Source organism: Oncorhynchus kisutch, unplaced genomic scaffold, assembly GCF_002021735.2.
Source record: "Oncorhynchus kisutch isolate 150728-3 unplaced genomic scaffold, Okis_V2 scaffold4040, whole genome shotgun sequence".
NCBI classification, from domain to species: domain Eukaryota; kingdom Metazoa; phylum Chordata; class Actinopteri; order Salmoniformes; family Salmonidae; genus Oncorhynchus; species Oncorhynchus kisutch.
Window position 1 is genome coordinate 275,013 of NW_022265985.1, and position 21,589 is coordinate 296,601.

The window sequence follows — 21,589 nt, forward strand, 5'->3', positions numbered from 1 at the left end:
GTGTGTAACATAGGGGTGTGACTGAGTAGTTGTGTGTAACATAGGGGTGTGACTGAGTAGTTGTGTGTAACATAGGGGTGTGACTGAGTAGTTGTGTGTAACATAGGGGTGACTGAGTAGTTGGTTGACCCTGTGAGAAGAAATCCTCGACTGAGTGTTCTCTGTTAATACTTTCAAATGTGTTCACCAACATGATGTTTCTGTGTGTCTATGGAGGGAGCTACAGGCTGACAGGGCATGGCTACAGGCTGACAGGGCATGGCTCTAGGCCAGGCTACAGGCTGACAGGGCATGGCTCTAGGCCAGGCTACAGGCTGACCGGGCATGGCTACAGGCTGACCGGGCATGGCTACAGGCTGACAGGGCATGGCTCTAGGCCAGGCTACAGGCTGACAGGGCATGGCTACAGGCTGACAGGGCATGGCTCTAGGCCAGGCTACAGGCTGACAGGGCATGACTCTAGGCCAGGCTACAGGCTGACCGGGCATGGCTACAGGCTGACCGGGCATGGCTACAGGCTGACCGGGCATGGCTACAGGCTGACAGGGCATGGCTACAGGCTGACAGGGCATGGCTACAGGCTGACAGGGCATGGCTACAGGCTGACAGGGCATGGCTACAGGCTGACAGGGCATGGCTACAGGCTGACAGGGCATGGCTACAGGCTGACAGGGCATGGCTCTAGGCCAGGCTACAGGCTGACAGGGCATGGCTCTAGGCCATGCTACGGCTGACAGGGCATGGCTCTAGGCCATGCTACGGCTCCAGGCCAGGCTATAGGTTGACAGGGCATGGCTCTAGGCCAGGCTGACAGGGCATGGCTCTAGGCCAGGCTGACGGGGCATACCTGTGAAGCGGAGTAATTCTGCCTGTGAAGTCATTCCTCAGAAACAAATGATCCTTGCTGTAGTAGGAGGAGTGTGATTGACCTGTGATGTCAGAGGTTCTGGTCCCAGCTTGTCTCCTTTTGGAGCGCTGTTGTGGAATCACCCCCCCTCCAACCTCTCCTCATCCCTGGGTGTGTCTGAAGTGGCTTCCTCTGGTCTCCTCCATCTCAACTAAAACTAAGTCTGTTTACCAGCAGATTGCTATTTGAATAATTTAATTATTTCACAAGTACAGAAAAGCAAAGTATTTTAAACTATTGCGGTTCTCATCTTCAGTGAGGCTGCCCCTCCACTCCTCCCAACAGAACAGGATGTATGTGGCTTAGTGATGAGTCAGAGGAGCTGCTGCTGCTTGTAAGTGTTGCGTTTAGAGTAGTCCTCTTATCACGCCAGGACCCCTGAAGAAATCAACCTTACTGGCCAGGACCCCTGAAGAAATCCACCTTACTGGCCAGGACCCCTGAAGAAATCCACCTTACTGGCCAGGACCCCTGAAGAAATCCACCTTACTGGCCAGGACCCCTAAAGAAATCCACCTTACTGGCCAGGACCCCTAAAGAAATCAACCTTACTGGCCAGGACCCCTAAAGAAATCAACCTTACTGGCCAGGACCCCTAAAGAAATCAACCTTACCGGCCAGGACCCCTAAAGAAATCAACCTTACTGGCCAGGACCCCTAAAGAAATCAACCTTACTGGCCAGGACCCCTGAAGAAATCAACCTTACTGGCCAGGACCCCTGAAGAAATCAACCTTACTGGCCAGGACCCCTGAAGAAATCAACCTTACTGGCCAGGACCCCTGAAGAAATCAACCTTACTGGCCAGGACCCCTGAAGAAATCAACCTTACTGGCCAGGACCCCTGAAGAAATCAACCTTACTGGCCAGGACCCCTGAAGAAATCAACCTTACTGGCCAGGACCCCTAAAGAAATCAACCTTACTGGCCAGGACCCCTAAAGAAATCAACCTTGTTTTGGTCAAATAAAACCTGCACACACAGAACACACTTTTACACATTTCAATCTTATTATCTATGATTCCTTGTCACTTAACCTGCCTTCATGTAAATAACCACCTCAAATAGCTCGTACCTCTGCACATTGATCTGGTACTTCCTGTATATAGCTCCACATTGATCTGGTACTCCTGTATATAGCTCCACATTGATCTGGTACTCCTGTATATAGCTCCACATTGATCTGGTACTTCCTGTATATAGCTCCACATTGATCTGGTACTTCCTGTATATAGCTCCACATTGATCTGGTACATCCTGTATATAGCTCCACATTGATCTGGTACATCCTGTATATAGCTCCACATTGATCTGGTACATCCTGTATATAGCTCCACATTGATCTGGTACATCCTGTATATAGCTCCACATTGATCTGGTACTTCCTGTATATAGCTCCACATTGATCTGGTACTTCCTGTATATAGCTCCACATTGATCTGGTACTTCCTGTATATAGCTCCACATTGATCTGGTACTTCCTGTATATAGCTCCACATTGATCTGGTACTTCCTGTATGTAGCTTCACATTGATCTGGTACTTCCTGTATGTAGCTTCACATTGATCTGGTACTTCCTGTATGGAGCTCCACATTGATCTGGTACTTCCTGTATGGAGCTCCATTGTGTATTTCATTCCTCTTGTTACCATTATTTTTAAACTGTGTTGTTGGTTAGGGGCTTGTAATCAAGCATTTCACAGTGAAGTCTACACCAGTTGTATTCGGCGCAGGTGGCAAATAAAATTTGATTTGAAATATATATGTTTGGGCTTCTTACTGTCAAATTGCAGTCTACAAATATTTGTATTATCAGCCCGCATCTGAATCTAGTTGATGATCCCTGGAATAGACGGACGAAACCGAAGACGAGAAAGTCAAACTAACTGAAGGCGAGGCACCAGTTGTCTCAAATCTCGCCTTGATATTGCTTATATCCCAAACGGCACCTTAGTCCCTATTTAGTGCACTACTTTTCACCAGAGCCCCTATAGAGAATAGGGTGCCATTTGAAATTTCCTCTTTACTATAAGACTGACTACTGCTGTCTGCCTTTCCTCTCTACTATAAGACTGACTACTGCTGTCTGCCTTTCCTCTTTACTATAAGACTGACTACTGCTGTCTGCCTTTCCTCTTTACTATAAGACTGACTACTGTTGTCTGCCTTTCCTCTCTACTATAAGACACTGACTACTGCTGTCTGCCTTTCCTCTCTACTATAAGACTGACTACTGCTGTCTGCCTTTCCTCTTTACTATAAGACTGACTACTGCTGTCTGCCTTTCCTCTTTACTATAAGACACTGACTGCTGCTGTCTGCCGTTCCTCTCTACTATAAGACACTGGGTTTTATATCTCTCTCTCCACATAGATCACAGACAAGTTGTAAAACATTGGCCACCATCCTTTATTTAACCAGACAGGTCACATTGACATTTTTCCAAGTGAGCCAAGACAGCAGTATACATAGTTAACGCAACATAAAACACATCTACTAGATCATTAGTACTTGTTTATCTGCTATGTACATATGTTTTTTCCTTTAGGGTTGCTAGGGGCCTCACTTTGGCCTATAAATAGCTGTTGTTTTTAGCTGACGTTTTCAAATATCCAAAACGAAATAACACATTCTTTGATACAGTATTTTACAGTAGATTCTGATTTGAGCAGGGTTTTTCAGTAGTAGCACAGTACTGAGTTGTGTCAGGGAGGGGAGGTGTCGGTCGCCATCGGGCTGGAATAAGAGGGTGTCGCTGGCTGCCTCACGTGACGGTGCTGGGTGGTTCTAAAGCTTGGTTCACGTGACTGGACGTTCCCTCCTGGTATTAAGGACATGAAAGGAAGCGATACTGTCTGACTTCTGCAACCTGCTCCAAAAACAGGACCAAGTATATGAAAAATTATTAAATAACCAACCGCCATATAAAAGGGGACAGAATAACAGGAAAAGGAAGGTCGATCTTTACTTTTCGGGGTTGTTGTTGCACTGCCTGGACAGCTGCTTTGGACAAGCGGTGTGTGCTATCCGTTAAACTGAACTCTGGACTTGAAACATGACTCGAACATGTCCATTCCTTGTCGGGATCGCCTGCCTTGCGATTCTTGGTAAGTGTTTATTATAGTGGTGGTCGATCGAGGACTGTTACTGAGACGGAGGGGGAAATGAAACGACGTCATAATCTCCGCTAGTGTTATATTATCGTGTAGTATGGTGATTTGTTAATTCGGCATAAGGAAGTTAGACATAAATAATTCTATAGGGGCCTATGACATAAAGCATGTTCTTTTATGTTTTTGGATATACGTTTTATTTATGGACGTTTCGGTGTAATGTTATTTTTTTCTCTCTGTCGTATTTGTACACAACATGTTGATTTCGTCATGATGTCCAGGACATGTTGTGTGACAGACAGTAGAAGGTCAAGTGAATCAAATGGGAACAGACAAACGGGCAGTTTGTTTTCCTAAAATCAACAGCGCATCTGTCTCTCTGTCAACCCATTGTTCCGGGAACGCTTCACGTGACCGTAGAGGTGCTTTGTGTGTTGAAACACTGGAGCCTCTATGACCGACCATTAGCTGGCCGCTCATACTGAGAGACACAAGCACACAGATGTGTTGTCACAGCACTGTCAAGTCAACCGACTATAAGCTATAGGCCTAATGTAGTTGTGGTCTGGATTTTTTTCTACTGTTTTGTGGAAAGTTTGTGTGCTGTGCTGCTATTCATGGGCCAGGTCAAAGGTCACAGGTTCATTGACATTTGAAACATTGTCCCTTGCCTTTGTTTTGTATTTAATACTGATAAGATCCAGGCCTACATAAGAACTGGAATCAGGTTGGTAATGTGTGTGTTGTAGTCAACCTGTGATTACAGTGTTGAGTCACACGTCCTCTCTCTACTGCCGTGGAAACAGTATTATAGTGTTATAGTGTGGTTGCTCTTTGTTTCAGTGTTGTCTGTTTTGCTGTGTGTGTGTGTGTGTGTGTGTGCGTGTGTGTGTTAGGGAGGACGTGAGGCAGGCAGGGTCATGTTCAACTACTGGGGTAAAACTCCCTGAGTCATCATCACACTGGTGCATGAGGCACAGCAGGGCCTGTTGCTCTCTGCTCTCAACCAGGCCAGATAGTTAATGGAAATGAATAACCCACTAAATTATGTTTTCCTGGGACCCAAGCTTAGGAAAATATGCAACTATACATAAATATCGGTATATTTCATTGCCATTATACCTAAAACAAATGCAATATTTACAAACACCATTAAAATGCACATCTGTCTAGGTTGGAACTATTGCTGTTAAAATTCAATAAATAATTTTCATTCTGAACTGGAACAAACTGATTGATCACATCACACAGATGCAGAATAGACAGGCTTTTTGATAGTGCAACCCTAGGTAACAGTACAGATGAAGACAAAATGATCAGGTCTACGGTACATCTAAATGTAAAAATGATCAGGCCTACAGTACATCTTACTGTACAAATGATCAGGCATACGGTACATCTTACTGTAAAAATGATCAGGCCTACGGTCCATCTTACTGTAGAAATTATTGTTGATAGAAAGTCTAGGTTGGAACTGTTGCTGTTTAAAATTCAAGTCGTGTTATATTCTGAACTGGAATAAACTGATTGATCACATCACACAGATATAGACCAGAAAACACACACGCAGTCCTTTTCTATTCTACATCTGTGTGATGTGATCAATCAGTTTATCCCAGTTCAAAATATAACATATGTATTGTATTTTAACAGCAACATGTCTATTCTGGGCTCTGTTTTTAGACAGTGTAACACTGAGGTCATTCTCAGCCTTGAAACTTTATCTGTGCTTGTTTTAAGTACGCCAGAGTTGAGAACCCTGACTCACATCAGTATGTGGTGCCAAACAGGACCAGAACTCATCTACTGCTTTCTCAGTCAAGCAGGAGACCGCTTCCTGCTGTAGATGAGCAACCCAGGACTGTGTGTGGGTTTGCCTCAAACAACGTCTTGCTTCAATCCGTTTATTCCAGTAAAGAATAAAAAATGACTTGTCTTCATCTTCACTGTTACTTAGGGTTGCACTATCAGTAGCTAGCTAACTTCCTTTGGCGAATATTAGCAATTAGCAGTGTACAAGGCCAGGGGATTGTTTGAAAGAGAAACTCACATCTACTACTATGAGAGTTAGTATTCCCTTATTTCTGTTATAAAATGACGACAATGCCTTGCTAGCTGACGTACTTTTCCACTGTCGAAGCGATGTTTCCTGAAGCATTCAGCCCTGCTCTGAAATAACTCCCTGGGTTTACCATCATGCTGTGGATGTTTGGTCAGGACATGTCGTTTTATTAATTTGTTCCTTATGCGAGACTCATTACTAAGCACTTCCACACACAAAAGACATTGTGGGTGCTCCTCGTTATACGTTTGTATGAAAGAGAGAGAAACTCATCGCTGTATATGTGTTTCATGACAATTGAGCTCAGTCAGAATTTATGGCTAGCTTGACTACATTTGATGACAGCTGGCGAGTGAGAATACCAAGTCATTGGCTGACGGCGCATCATCTGCTGCTGAACTACAGCGCTGCGTCGTGTTGGTCGCGGAGTGATCTTCAATTAAAACTGCAGAAAAAAAGATCCGGTAAATCGCGAGACCACTGCATAAGCAGAAAGCGCACTGAACAGAGAGAGGCAGATGCACTTGGCCAAATCAATTCCAATAATTAATGAAACCAGAGCCAGCGTCAGGCTCCCTGCTCTGGAAGCTGATGACCTCATCTTAGATAGACAGGGTGCGTCTTAAGTGGCACCCTATTCCTAACGTAGTGCACTACCTTTAACCAGGGCCTATAGGGTATAGTGCACTACCTTTAACCAGGGCCTATAGGGGATAGTGCACTACCTTTAACCAGGGCCTATAGGGGATAGTGCACTACCTTTAACCAGGGCCTATAGGGGATAGTGCACTACTTTTAACCAGGGCCTATAGGGGATAGTGCACTACTTTTAACCAGGGCCTATAGGGGATAGTGCACTACTTTTAACCAGGGCCTATAGGGGATAGTGCACTACTTTTAACCAGGGCCTATAGGGGATAGTGCACTACTTTTAACCAGGGCCTATAGGGGATAGTGCACTACTTTTAACCAGGGCCTATAGGGGATAGTGCACTACTTTTAACCAGGGCCTATAGGGGATAGTGCACTACTTTTAACCAGGGCCTATAGGGGATAGTGCACTACTTTTAACCAGGGCCTATAGGGGATAGTGCACTACTTTTAACCAGGGCCCATAGGGGATAGTGCACTACTTTTAACCAGGGCCCATAGGGGATAGTGCACTACTTTTAACCAGGGCCCATAGGGGATAGTGCACTACTTTTAACCAGGGCCCATAGGGGATAGTGCACTACTTTTAACCAGGGCCCATAGGGGATAGTGCACTACTTTTAACCAGGGCCCATAGGGGATAGTGCACTACTTTTAACCAGGGCCTATAGGGCTGCTCAAAAATAGTCCTGGTCAAAAGTAGTGCACTATATAGGGTGTCATTTAGAATGTACTCTTAGTTCATCTGACATTCATTCTGTCTGAACACAAGTGCTGATTTGGATGAATTGATCCTCTGAGGAGAGAAAGGAAGCCCGTCTAGACTATTGAGCCACGCCCACGCCCTCTGGTCAGGCACTCCTTAGCCACACACTAATAACCTGACCTTTAACAGTATGTCGGTAGACACATATTTAACCCCTCGACCTCTGTGTCCGTTGTGGTAGCCAGCAGGTGTAAATGAGTCTGAATAGTGCCCTATATAGGGTGTGCCATTTGGAACACAGAGCAGGTATTAATAGTCTGTAGTAGGCTGTGTGCCAGACTAGAGGGTTGGTAATACAGGGGGTTGGTAATGGTACATGTGAAGGAAGAGGGAAGGACCTGCCAGTTTTACATCTGCACTGTCGTTACATCATCACGGGAAACATTCTAGAACTCCTCTCATGCTTGGAACTGAACTGCTAGAACTTATTCTGGTCGTACGGACAGATTACGATGCTTCTCAGCTGTGGACGTGAGGGTTCTGGATCATGTTGTAGACTCGAGGGTTCTGGATCATGTTGTAGACGCGAGGGTTCTGGATCATGTTGTAGGGTTCTGGATCTTGTTGTTGACGCGAGGGTTCTGGATCATGTTGTAGACGCGAGGGTTCTGGATCATGTTGTAGACGCGAGGGTTCTGGATCTTGTTGTAGACCCGAGGGTTCTGGATCATGTTGTAGACGCGAGGGTTCTGGATCATGTTGTAGACGCGAGGGTTCTGGATCATGTTGTAGACGCGAGGGTTCTGGATCACTATCACAGTGGCAAAGTGTTTCTCCAAAATGGCCGCCAAGTCACCTGACAAGTCACCTGACCGCTCAACTGACACATCAGATGGTCACCAGCTGACCATATTAAAGATGGCCACCATACACACACTACACCAGACATTGTTTGGTAGCCATCAGAGAACTCTCCAGTATGCCTTCTTGACTAAGTGAGTGTTATCTGTGTCCTGTGCTATATTAAGGACATACTGTTAATAGATTGTAGAACCCATGTTGTTTGATAATGTTAACTAGTAGACTTTAGCATACGGTTTGCTAGGGCCCATTCAGGTATGTATTGACCCAAGGACCACGTGTTGTGGTTCACATTATGCTACTTATGGTCCTTTATGTTTAGTGTGTATATATTTATATTTATGAGACGAGACGAGACAGGGACTCAGGTCACATATCAATCTAGATAGACAGATAAGTGATGTCACAGCCTGAACACACATCTACAACATGATCCAGAACCCTCGCGTCTACAACATGATCCAGAACCCTCGCGTCTACAACATGATCCAGAACCCTCTCGTCTACAACATGATCCAGAACCCTCGCGTCTACAACATGATCCAGAACCCTCGCGTCTACAACATGATCCAGAACCCTCGCGTCTACAACATGATCCAGAACCCTCGCGTCTACAACATGATCCAGAACCCTCGCGTCTACAACATGATCCAGAACCCTCGCGTCTACAACATGATCCAGAACCCTCGCGTCTACAACATGATCCAGAACCCTCGCGTCTACAACATGATCCAGAACCCTCACGTCTACAACATGATCCAGAACCCTCGCGTCTACAACATGATCCAGAACCCTCGCGTCTACAACATGATCCAGAACCCTACAACATGATCCAGAACCCTCGCGTCTACAACATGATCCAGAACCCTCGCGTCCACAGCTGAGAAGAAGGTTGTGTGACTGTAGTCCAGTCAGTCAGGGTTATAGTGATGATGATGATGTCTCTCCCAGGTTGTGTGACTAGTCCAGTCAGTCAGGGTTATAGTGATGATGATGATGATGATGATGATGATATCTCTCCCAGGTTGTGTGACTGTAGTCCAGTCAGTCAGGGTTATAGTGATGATGATGATGATGATGATGTCTCTCCCAGGTTGTGTGACTGTAGTCCAGTCAGTCAGGGTTATAGTGATGATGATGATGATGATGATGATGATGATGATGTCTCTCCCCAGGTTGTGTGACTGTAGTCCAGTCTCAGGTCACTCTGAAGGTGACCGAGGGAAACTCCACCTGTATAAAAGCCGAACTCTCCGCCTCTTTCTCCATCACCTATGACACAGCCAACGGCACGGTAAACTACATCCCCCACAATCCTCTCCGGCTTAGAGAAACACAGATTATACTTTTGATAATGTCCTGAACATAAGTCTCTCTTCCCAAGACCATTGTGTGCGTGAGTTTGTGCCAACGATACTATTCCTGAACATGTTTTTAAATGTACAAACTTCTTCTTCCCTCCAGCGTACGGTGATGGTGCCCCTCCCAGGTTCGGCGGTGGTGGGTGTGGCCAGCTCGTGTGGGGGTGACGGCCGCTCCCCCTCGCTCGTGGCGTTGTTCGGGGATGGCCACGCCCTGGGCCTCAGCTTCTCATCCAATGTCAGTCTGTACAGCATCGCTAACCTTACCCTGCAGTACAACCTCAGTGATGTCTCTACCTTCCCAGAGGCCAACAGCACTGGTGAGAAAGAGACACACACACACATACTAACACACGGAGTCACGCTTCACACACACACACACATGGAGTCACGCTTCACACACACATACACTCACACACATACTAACACAGGGAGTCACGCTTCATACATACATACATACATACATATACATACATACTGCCTGCCTCACGTCCTCCCTAACACACACACTAACACACGGAGTCACACTTCACACACACACACACACACACACATACTAACACACGGCACGCTTCACACACACATACAGTGGGGCAAAAAAATATTTTGTCAGCCACCAATTGTGCAAGTTCTCCCACTTATAAAGATGAGAGAGGCCTGTAATTTTCACCATAGGTACACTTCAACTATGACAGACAAAATGAGGGAAAAAAATCCAGAAAATCACATTGTAGGAATTTTAATGAATTTATTTGCAAATTATGGTGGAAAATAAGTATTTGGTCAATAACAAAAGTTTATCTCAATACTTTGTTATATACCCTTTGTTGGTCAAATGTTTTCTGTAAGTCTTCACAAGGTTTTCACACACTGTTGCTGGTATTTTGGCCCATTCCTCCATGCAGATCTCCTCTAGAGCAGTGATGTTTTGGGGCTGTTGCTGGGCAACACGGACTTTCAACTCCCTCCAAAGATTTTCTATGGGGTTGAGATCTGGAGACTGGCTAGGCCTCTCCAGGACCTTGAAATGCTTCTTACGAAGCCACTCCTTCGTTGCCCTGGTGGTGTGTTTGGGATCATTGTCATGCTGAAAGACCCAGCCACGTTTCATCTTCAATGCCCTTGCTGATGGAAGGAGGTTTTTACTCAAAATCTCACGATACATGGCCTCATTCATTCTTTTCTTTACACGGATCAGTCGTCCTGGTCCCTTTGCAGAAAAACAGCCCCAAAGCATGATGTTTCCACCCCCATGCTTCACAGTAGATATGGTGTTCTTTGGATGCAACTCAGCATTCTTTGTCCTCCAAACATGACGAGTTGAGTTTTTACCAAAAAGTTATATTTTGGTTTCATCTGACCATATGACATTCTCCCAATCTTCCTCTGGATCATCCAAATTCTCTCTAGCAAACTTCAGACGGGCCTGGACATGTACTGGCTTAAGCAGGGGGACACATCTAGCACTGCTGGATTTGAGACCCTAGCGGCGTAGTGTGTTACTGATGGTAGGCTTTGTTACTTTGGTCCCAGCTCTCTGCAGGTCATTCACTAGGTCCCCCCGTGTGGTTCTGGGATTTTTGCTCACCATTCTTGTGATCATTTTGACCCCACGGGGTGAGATCTTGCGTGGAGCCCCAGATCGAGGGAGATTATCAGTGGTCTTGTATGTCTTCTATTTCCCAATAATTGCTCCCACAGTTGATTTCTTCAAACCAAGCTGCTTACCTATTGCAGATTCAGTCTTCCCAGCCTGGTGCAGGTCTACAATTTTGTTTCTGGTGTCCTTTGACAGCTCTTTGGTCTTGGCCATAGTGGAGTTTGGAGTGTGACTGTTTGAGGTTGTGGACAGGTGTATTTTATACTGATAACAAGATCAAACAGGTGCCATTAATACAGGTAACGAGTGGAGGACAGAGAAGCCTCTTAAAGAAGAAGTTACAGGTCTGTGAGAGCCAGGAATCTTGCTTGTTTGTAGGTGACCAAATACTTATTTTCCACCATAATTTGCAGATTAATTCATTAAAAATCCTACAATGTGATTTTCTGGATTTTTTTTCTTTAATTTTGTCTGTCATAGTTGAAGTGTACCTATGATGAAAATTACAGGCCTCTCTCATCTTTTTAAGTGGGAGAACTTGCACAATTGGTGGCTGACTAAATACTTTTTTGCCCCACTGTATACATACATACACACACATACTAACACATGGAGTCATGCTTCACACACACACACACACACACACACACACATACTAACACATGGAGTCATGCTTCACACACACACATACTAACACACGGAGTCATGCTACACACACACACACACACACACACACATACTAACACACGGAGTCATGCTTCACACACACACACACACACACATACTAACACACGGAGTCATGCTACACACACACACACACACACACACATACTAACACACGGAGTCATGCTTCACACACACACACACACACACATACTAACACACGGAGTCATGCTTCACACACACACACACACACACACATACTAACACACGGAGTCATGCTTCACACACACACACACACACACACATACATACTAACACACGGAGTCATGCTTCTCACACACACACACACACACATACTAACACACGGAGTCATGCTTCACACACACACACACACACACATACTAACACACGGAGTCATGCTTCACACACACACACACACACACACACATACTAACACACGGAGTCATGCTTCACACACACACACACACACACATACATACTAACACACGGAGTCATGCTTCTCACACACACACACACACACATACTAACACACGGAGTCATGCTTCACACACACACACATACACACACATACTAACACACGGAGTCATGCTTCACACACATACTAACACACACATACTAACACATGGAGTCACGCTTCACACACACATACTAACACCACACACACACACATACTAACACACGGAGTCATGCTTCACATACTAACACACGGAGTCATGCTTCACTCACACACACACACACACACACACACACACATACACACACACATACATACTAACACACGGAGTCATGCTTCTCACACACACACACACACATACATACTAACACACGGAGTCATGCTTCTCACACACACACACACACACACATACTAACACACGGAGTCATGCTTCACACACACACACACACACACACACACACACACACACCCATACTAACACATACATACTAACACAAGGAGTCATGCTTCTCACACACACACACACACACACACACATACTAACACATACATACTAACACACGGAGTCATGCTTCTCACACACACACACATACTAACACACGGAGTCATGCTTCATACACACACATACTAACACACGGAGTCATGCTTCACACACATACTAACACACACATACTAACACACACATACTAACACACACATACTAACACACGGAGTCATGCTTCACACACACATACTAACACATACTAACACATACATACTAACACAAGGAGTCATGCTTCACACACATACTAACACACACATACTAACACACACATACTAACACATACATACTAACACAAGGAGTCATGCTTCACACACATACTAACACACACATGCTAACGCACACATACTAACACATACATACTAACACAAGGAGTCATGCTTCACACACAGAATGGATTATTATTTGATTTCTGACCAATGTGTCTTGTCTGTTTTTCGACAGATGTGGTAACTGAGGAGACGACCTCTGTAGGGATGGTTGCTAGGGTCAACACCACCTACAGATGTATCAGCGCCTCACCTGTCATTGTGGGAGGAGCCACCGTCACCTTCTCAAACGTCACGATGGAGGCCTACATGACAGGAGACGATCTGAGCCCCAACGGTACAGCCACCAACACCTGGGCTGAGCCCCCAATCTCACCCTTTCTCTAGATAGTGCACTACTTTGGACCGGGGCTAATTTGGGACGCACAATTTATTGTCCACCACTGACCATCAAACATTAACAACTGTTTACTGACCATCAACCATTAACAACTGTTTACTGACCATCAACCATTAACAACTGGTTACTGACCATCAACCATTAACAACTGGTTACTGACCATCAACCATTAACAACTGGTTACTGACCATCAACCATTAACAACTGGTTACTGACCATCAACCATTAACAACTGGTTACTGACCATCAACCATTAACAACTGGTTACTGACCATCAACCATTAACAACTGGTTACTGACCATCAACCATTAACAACTGGTTACTGACCATTAACACTTTGGTTGTTCCTTTACATGTTTGACTTTGACCACTTAACTTATTGTGTTTAAATGAACAGTCTGAGGGTATTGACCTGTGTTGTGTTGTGTGATAGCTGGTCTGAACAGTCTGAGGGTATTGACCTGTGTTGTGTGATAGCTGGTCTGAACAGTATGAGGGTATTGACCTGTGTTGTGTTGTGTGATAGCTGGTCTGAACAGTCTGAGGGTATTGACCTGTGTTGTGTTGTGTGATAGCTGGTCTGAACAGTATGAGGGTATTGACCTGTGTTGTGTGATAGCTGGTCTGAACAGTATGAGGGTATTGACCTGTGTTGTGTGATAGCTGGTCTGAACAGTATGAGGGTATTGACCTGTGTTGTGTGATAGCTGGTCTGAACAGTATGAGGGTATTGACCTGTGTTGTGTGATAGCTGGTCTGAACAGTATGAGGGTATTGACCTGTGTTGTGTGATAGCTGGTCTGAACAGTATGAGGGTATTGACCTGTGTTGTGTGATAGCTTGTCTGAACAGTCTGAGGGTATTGACCTGTGTTGTGTGATAGCTGGTCTGAACAGTATGAGGGTATTGACCCGTGTTGTCTGAACCGTCTGTTCTTCCCAGAGAGTGTGTGTACTGCTGACCAGAGCTTCACCACAGCCCCGCCTCCATCCCCCTCCACCACCACAGCAGCCCCCGCCCCCGTCCCCACTCCCCCTGGAACCCCTAACCAGGGCAGCTACTCTGTCTCCAATAGCAACGGGACCGTCTGTCTGCTGGCCCGCATGGCACTGCAGCTCAACATCTCCCACTTCTCTGCCTCACAGAATAAGGTAGCCCACACACTCATGTGCGCACACACACACACACACACACACACACACACACACACACACACACACACACTGTCCCAGTAACACACAATAACCTATCCCTCTCCTCCTCATTGACAGACTATCCAAGAAGTAGTAAACCTGCAGCCCAATCAGACGACCAGCTCAGGATCATGTGACCCCACCAGCGCCACCCTGGTGCTGACACAGGGCAGTGCCACCAACCTCAGCTTCCTGTTTACTCTGGTGACATCATCACTCTACCGTTTACCTGTCTGTCAGTCTTTTACACTTTTGTCTGTCTGCCTGTCTGGCTATCAGTCTGCCTGACTGGTTATCTATCTGTCTGTCAATTCTCTCTCCTCTCCTCTGTGGCTGATGTTGTTTCTTGTCTTTCCAGAACACCACGTCTAACAGGTACCACCTGACTGGTCTGTCTGTGGTAGCAGCTTGGCCTGATATGACAGGTTAGTGTTTCCTCTGGTATCAATAGTGTCCATAAAGACCAAACAGTACCAGTATGTTACACTGATGATCGGTCTCTTCAGAACTGAGATGATATATACAGTGCCTTGCGAAAGTATTCGGCCCCCTTGAACTTTGCGACCTTTTGCCACATTTCAGGCTTCAAACATAAAGATATAAAACTGTATTTTTTTGTGAAGAATCAACAACAAGTGGGACACAATCATGAAGTGGAACGACATTTATTGGATATTTCAAACTTTTTTAACAAATTAAAAACGGACAAATTGGGCGTGCAAAATGTTTCAGCCCCCTTAAGTTAATACTTTGTAGCGCCACCTTTTGCTGCGATTACAGCTGTAAGTCGCTTGGGGTATGTCTCTATCAGTTTTGCACATCGAAAGACTGACATTTTTTCCCATTCCTCCTTGCAAAACAGCTCGAGCTCAGTGAGGTTGGATGGAGAGCATTTGTGAACAGCAGTTTTCAGTTCTTTCCACAGATTCTCGATTGGATTCAGGTCTGGACTTTGACATGGCCATTCTAACACCTGGATATGTTTATTTTTGAACCATTCCATTGTAGATTTTGCTTTATGTTTTTGATCATTGTCTTGTTGGAAGACAAATCTCCGTCCCAGTCTCAGGTCTTTTTCAGACTCCATCAGATTTTCTTCCAGAATGGTCCTGTATTTGGCTCCATCCATCTTCCCATCAATTTTAACCATCTTCCCTGTCCCTGCTGAAGAAAAGCAGGCCCAAACCATGATGCTGCCACCACCATGTTTGACAGTGGGGATGGTGTGTTCAGGGTGATGAGCTGTGTTGCTTTTACGCCAAACATAACGTTTTGCATTGTTGCCAAAAAGTTCAATTTTGGTTTCATCTGACCAGAGCACCACTTGTTTGGTGTGTCTCCCAGGTGGCTTGTGGCAAACTTTAAATGACACTTTTTATGGATATCTTTAAGAAATTGCTTTCTTCTTGCCACTCTCTCTCTCTGTCTCTGTCTCTCTCTATGTGCCTCTCTCTTTATCGCTCTCTGTCTGTCTCTCTGTTGAATAATTGCTGTTCCATAACAATGTCTGGATCTCTGTTCACCTCTACCTCTCTACTCTTCCTCTCTCTCTCTCTCTCTCTCTCTCTCTCTCCCTCCCTCCAGCCCCGTTCAACACCAGTAACAGTAGTCTGGATTACCTGCGTGGCTCCCTGGGGCGTAGCTACATGTGTAGTTCAGAACAGACTCTGGCTGTAGACCAGAACTTCTCCCTCAACACCTTCCACCTGCAGGTCCAGCCCTTCGGCATCACCAGAGGACAGTTTGCACAAGGTACCGGATATGATCTAATCTAGCGTTCTCCCTCTCTACACTTTCATATGATCTAACCATCTCTCCTCTCCTTTCATATGATCTATCCATCTCTCCTCTCCTTTCATATGATCTCTCCTCTCTCTACACTTTCATATGATCTATCCATCTCTCCTCTCTCTCTACCTTTTCATATGATCTATCCATCTCTCCTATCTCTCTACACTTTCATATGATCTATCCATCTCTCCTCTCCTTTCAGATGATCTATCCATCTCTCCTATCTCTCTACACTTTCATATGATCTATCCATCTCTCCTCTCCTTTCATATGATCTATCCATCTCTCCTCTCTCTCTACACTTTCATATGATCTATCCATCTCTCCTCTCTCTCTCTACACTTTCATATGATCTATCCATCTCTCCTCTCTCTCTCTACACTTTCATATGATCTATCCATCTCTCCTCTCTCTCTACCCTTTCATATGATCTAGCCATCTCTCCTCTCTCTCTCTATACTTTCAGATGATCTAGCCATCTCTCCTCTCTCTCTACACTTTCAGATGATCTAGCCATCTCTCCTCTCTCTCTACACTTTCAGATGATCTAGCCATCTCTCCTCTCTCTCTACACTTTCAGATGATCTAGCCATCTCTCCTCTCTCTCTACACTTTCAGATGATCTAGCCATCTCTCCTCTCTCTCTACACTTTCAGATGATCTAGCCATCTCTCCTCTCTCTCTACACTTTCAGATGATCTAGCCATCTCTCCTCTCTCTCTCTACACTTTCAGATGATCTAGCCATCTCTCCTCTCTCTCTCTACACTTTCAGATGATCTAGCCATCTCTCCTCTCTCTCTCTACACTTTCAGATGATCTAGCCATCTCTCCTCTCTCTCTCTACACTTTCAGATGATCTAGCCATCTCTCCTCTCTCTCTCTACACTTTCAGATGATCTAGCCATCTCTCCTCTCTCTCTCTACACTTTCAGATGATCTAGCCATCTCTCCTCTCTCTCTCTACACTTTCAGATGATCTAGCCATCTCTCCTCTCTCTCTCTACACTTTCAGATGATCTAGCCATCTCTCCTCTCTCTCTCTACACTTTCAGATGATCTAGCCATCTCTCCTCTCTCTCTCTACACTTTCAGATGATCTAGCCATCTCTCCTCTCTCTCTCTACACTTTCAGATGATCTAGCCATCTCTTCTCTCTCTCTCTCTCTCTACCCTTAGTCAATGTGTCCTTGATTAGAAGTTCAGTAGTTTATTTAATAATGTCTGGTGTACAGAGAATCAGGCTAGTTTCTAGTGCACTACAACAGACACTATCATTCATGTAAGACGACGCTTCAAGTCTACTTCCCAACGTCATCAGTGATCTCATCACTCAGAGGAGAAAAGTGCAAAGTCATAGAATCCAAATCTTGTTATTAAATAAATGTTTATTCCAGTTAAGATGAGCTTCAGCCAGCAACATGAATTTCATACAGTGCCTTGCGAAAGTATTCGGCCCCCTTGAACTTTGCGACCTTTTGCCACATTTCAGGCTTCAAACATAAAGATATAAAACTGTATTTTTTTTGTGAAGAATCAACAACAAGTGGGACACAATCATGAAGTGGAACGACATTTATTGGGTATTTCAAACTTTTTTAACAAATCAAAAACTGAAAAATTGGGCGTGCAAAATTATTCAGCCCCTTTCAGTGCAGCAAACTCTCTCCAGAAGTTCAGTGAGGATCTCTGAATGATCCAATGTTGACCTAAATGACTAATGATGATAAATACAATCCACCTGTGTGTAATCAAGTCTCCGTATAAATGCACCTGCACTGTGATAGTCTCAGAGGTCCGTTAAAAGCGCAAAGAGCATCATGAAGAACAAGGAACACACCAGGCAGGTCTGAGATACTGTTGTGAAGAAGTTTAAAGCTGGATTTGGATACAAAAAGATTTCCAAGCTTTAAACATCCCAAGGAGCACTGTGCAAGCGATAATATTGAAATGGAAGGAGTATCAGACCACTGCAAATCTACCAAGACCTGGCCGTCCCTCTAAACTTTCAGCTCATACAAGGAGAAGACTGATCAGAGATGCAGCCAAGAGGCCCATGATCACTCTGGATGAACTGCAGAGATCTACAGCTGAGGTGGGAGACTCTGTCCATAGGACAACAATCAGTCATATATTGCACAAATCTGGCCTTTATGGAAGAGTGGCAAGAAGAAAGCCATTTCTTAAAGATATCCATAAAAAGTGTTGTTTAAAGTTTGCCACAAGCCACCTGGGAGACACACCAAACATGTGGAAGAAGGTGCTCTGGTCAGATGAAACCAAAATTGAACTTTTTGGCAACAATGCAAAACTTTATGTTTGGCGTAAAAGCAACACAGCTCATAACCCTGAACACAACATCCCCACTGTCAAACATGGTGGTGGCAGCATCATGGTTTGGGCCTGCTTTTCTTCAGCAGGGACAGGGAAGATGGTTAAAATTGATGGGAAGATGGATGGAGCCAAATACAGGACCATTCTGGAAGAAAACCTGATGGAGTCTGCAAAAGACCTGAGACTGGGACGGAGATTTGTCTTCCAACAAGACAATGATCCAAAACATAAAGCAAAATCTACAATGGAATGGTTCAAAAATAAACATATCCAGGTGTTAGAATGGCCAAGTCAAAGTCCAGACCTGAATCCAATCGAGAATCTGTGGAAAGAACTGAAAATTGCTGTTCACAAATGCTCTCCATCCAACCTCACTGAGCTCGAGCTGTTTTGCAAGGAGGAATGGGAAAAAATGTCAGTCTCTCGATGTGCAAAACTGATAGAGACATACCCCAAGCGACTTACAGCTGTAATCGCAGCAAAAGGTGGCGCTACAAAGTATTAACTTAAGGGGGCTGAATAATTTTGCACGCCCAATTTTTCAGTTTTTGATTTGTTAAAAAAGTTTGAAATATCCAATAAATGTCGTTCCACTTCATGATTGTGTCCCACTTGTTGTTGATTCTTCACAAAAAAATACAGTTTTATATCTTTGTTTGAAGCCTGAAATGTGGCAAAAGGTCGCAAAGTTCAAGGGGGCCGAATACTTTCGCAAGGCACTGTATGAGTTAAACAGAAATGTTTCTTTCTCTCCCTCATCTCCCTCCACACTCTCCCTCTCCCTCCACATCCCCCCCTCTCCCTCCACATCCCCCCCTCTCCCTCCACACTCTCCCTCCACATCCTCCCCTCCCCCCCCTCTCCCTCCACATAACCTCCTTCGCCCTCCACATCCCCTCCTCTCCCTCCCTCTAGCGGAGGAGTGTCAGTTGGATCAGGACAGCATGTTGATTCCCATCGTCGTGGGAGCCGCTCTGGCCGGCCTGGTTCTCATCGTTCTCATCGCTTACCTCATCGGCAGGAAGAGGAGCCATGCTGGATACCAGACCATCTGAGAACACTGACACACAACCTTATGTGTATCAATCAGCACCCTATTCCCTATAGTGCACTACTTTTCACCAGAGGTCTATGTGGATTCTGGTCAAACTTAGTGCACAATGTAGGGAGTCTTTTCAGGCAGACTGCAGAGAGCCGGACGCTCAACCACTGCTACTAATGACTGACTGGACCATGTACAAACCAGGCCCTCTCTGCAGTGTGTCTGTCTGTCTGTCTGTCTGTCTGTCTGTCTGTCTGTGTGTGTATTGTTATTCACAGCAACTCATCCTCTGCTACCTACTAACAGACTAGTGCCTGGTCAAACCTACCTTCCCCCTCTGTCTCTAGCCCATCTCTACTAACAGACTAGTGGCTGGTCAACCTACCTTCCCCCTCTGTCTGTCTCTAGCCCATCTCTACTAACAGACTAGTGGCTGGTCAACCTACCTTCCCCCTCGTCTCTCTGTCTCTAGCCCATCTCTACTAACAGACTAGTGGCTGGTCAACCTACCTTCCCCCTCGTCTCTCTGTCTCTAGCCCATCTCTACTAACAGACTAGTGGCTGGTCAACCTACCTTCCCCCTCGTCTCTCTGTCTCTAGCCCATCTCTACTAACAGACTAGTGGCTGGTCAACCTACCTTCCCCCTCGTCTCTCTGTCTCTAGCCCATCTCTACTAACAGACTAGTGGCTGGTCAACCTACCTTCCCCCTCTGTCTCTAGCCCATCTCTACTGCAGCTGGCTCAGTATACCCTTTTAGTTCTGATATCATGTTTGACTTGGGTGGATTCTCGCTTTAAACGGAATTTAAAGAATTTATTTTTTCTTCAATTGCAGTTTTTTGAGTAAATGAAATTAATCCGATATTAAATGATATAGTATTAAACTCTTATGGAAGAGTGGGTCTATCCTAGAAGCACGTTTTGTGATGGACTCAACAAGCTTCCCTTCCTTCCTCATCTCCTTTCGTTCAGGACCGCCATCTTTTCTACGACATCACCTAGGGAGGTCTGAAGACTCCTGTGAGGGAACACAAAGGGAAACTTGAATGTCTAACACCTCCTCCTCTCTGGTCAGGAATACTGACCGGATTATGTTGTAGGTCACAGGAACATTTGAAAGGCCTTGTGGGGGGGTGGGGGAATTATGTGTTTTGTGGTTTTACTGCGTTTCATAACAAAAGGTTGTGGACGCTGTCGGACTGAGGAACAGAACAAGGTTAAGGTTGTTTCATGATGGATGTGTTGACCTGGTGTGTAATATCGTTTAGCTCCTCCCCTCTCCTCCCCTGAGATTGTGTTGACCTGGTGTGTAATATCGTTTAGCTCCTCCCCTCTCCTCCCATGAGATTGTGTTGACCTGGTGTGTAATATAGTTTAGCTCCTCCCCTCTCCTCCCATGAGATTGTGTTGACCTGGTGTGTAATATAGTTTAGCTCCTCCCCTCTCCTCCCATGAGATTTGTGTTCATCCATTGTAGCGAGTTGATCTTTTTATTTTTGTAGAGAATGTTTTGATCATTTTTCTATTATGCGTCTTGCTAAGGTCAATAAAAGACATCTGAAACACCTTTCTTCTGCTTCCTGAGTCGAGAATAGATGGGGTTTGTAGTTCCCAGCACTA

At 45.1% G+C, this 21,589-nt stretch overlaps 1 protein-coding gene across 1 annotated transcript; it reads left to right on the top strand.

Annotated features, from left to right (window-relative positions):
- Positions 1–3,689: 3,689 nt before the first annotated feature.
- On the top strand, positions 3,690–21,539 carry LOC109885578 (lysosome-associated membrane glycoprotein 1-like). Its single transcript, XM_031821960.1, has 9 exons — positions 3,690–4,013; positions 9,475–9,593; positions 9,764–9,980; positions 13,384–13,545; positions 14,552–14,760; positions 14,881–15,006; positions 15,161–15,227; positions 16,387–16,554; positions 19,842–21,539. The coding sequence occupies exons 1-9, from the start codon at positions 3,962–3,964 to the stop codon at positions 19,979–19,981; spliced, it is 1,260 nt and encodes a 419-aa protein (XP_031677820.1). The 5' UTR covers positions 3,690–3,961; the 3' UTR covers positions 19,982–21,539.
- The last annotated feature ends 50 nt before the right edge of the window (positions 21,540–21,589 follow it).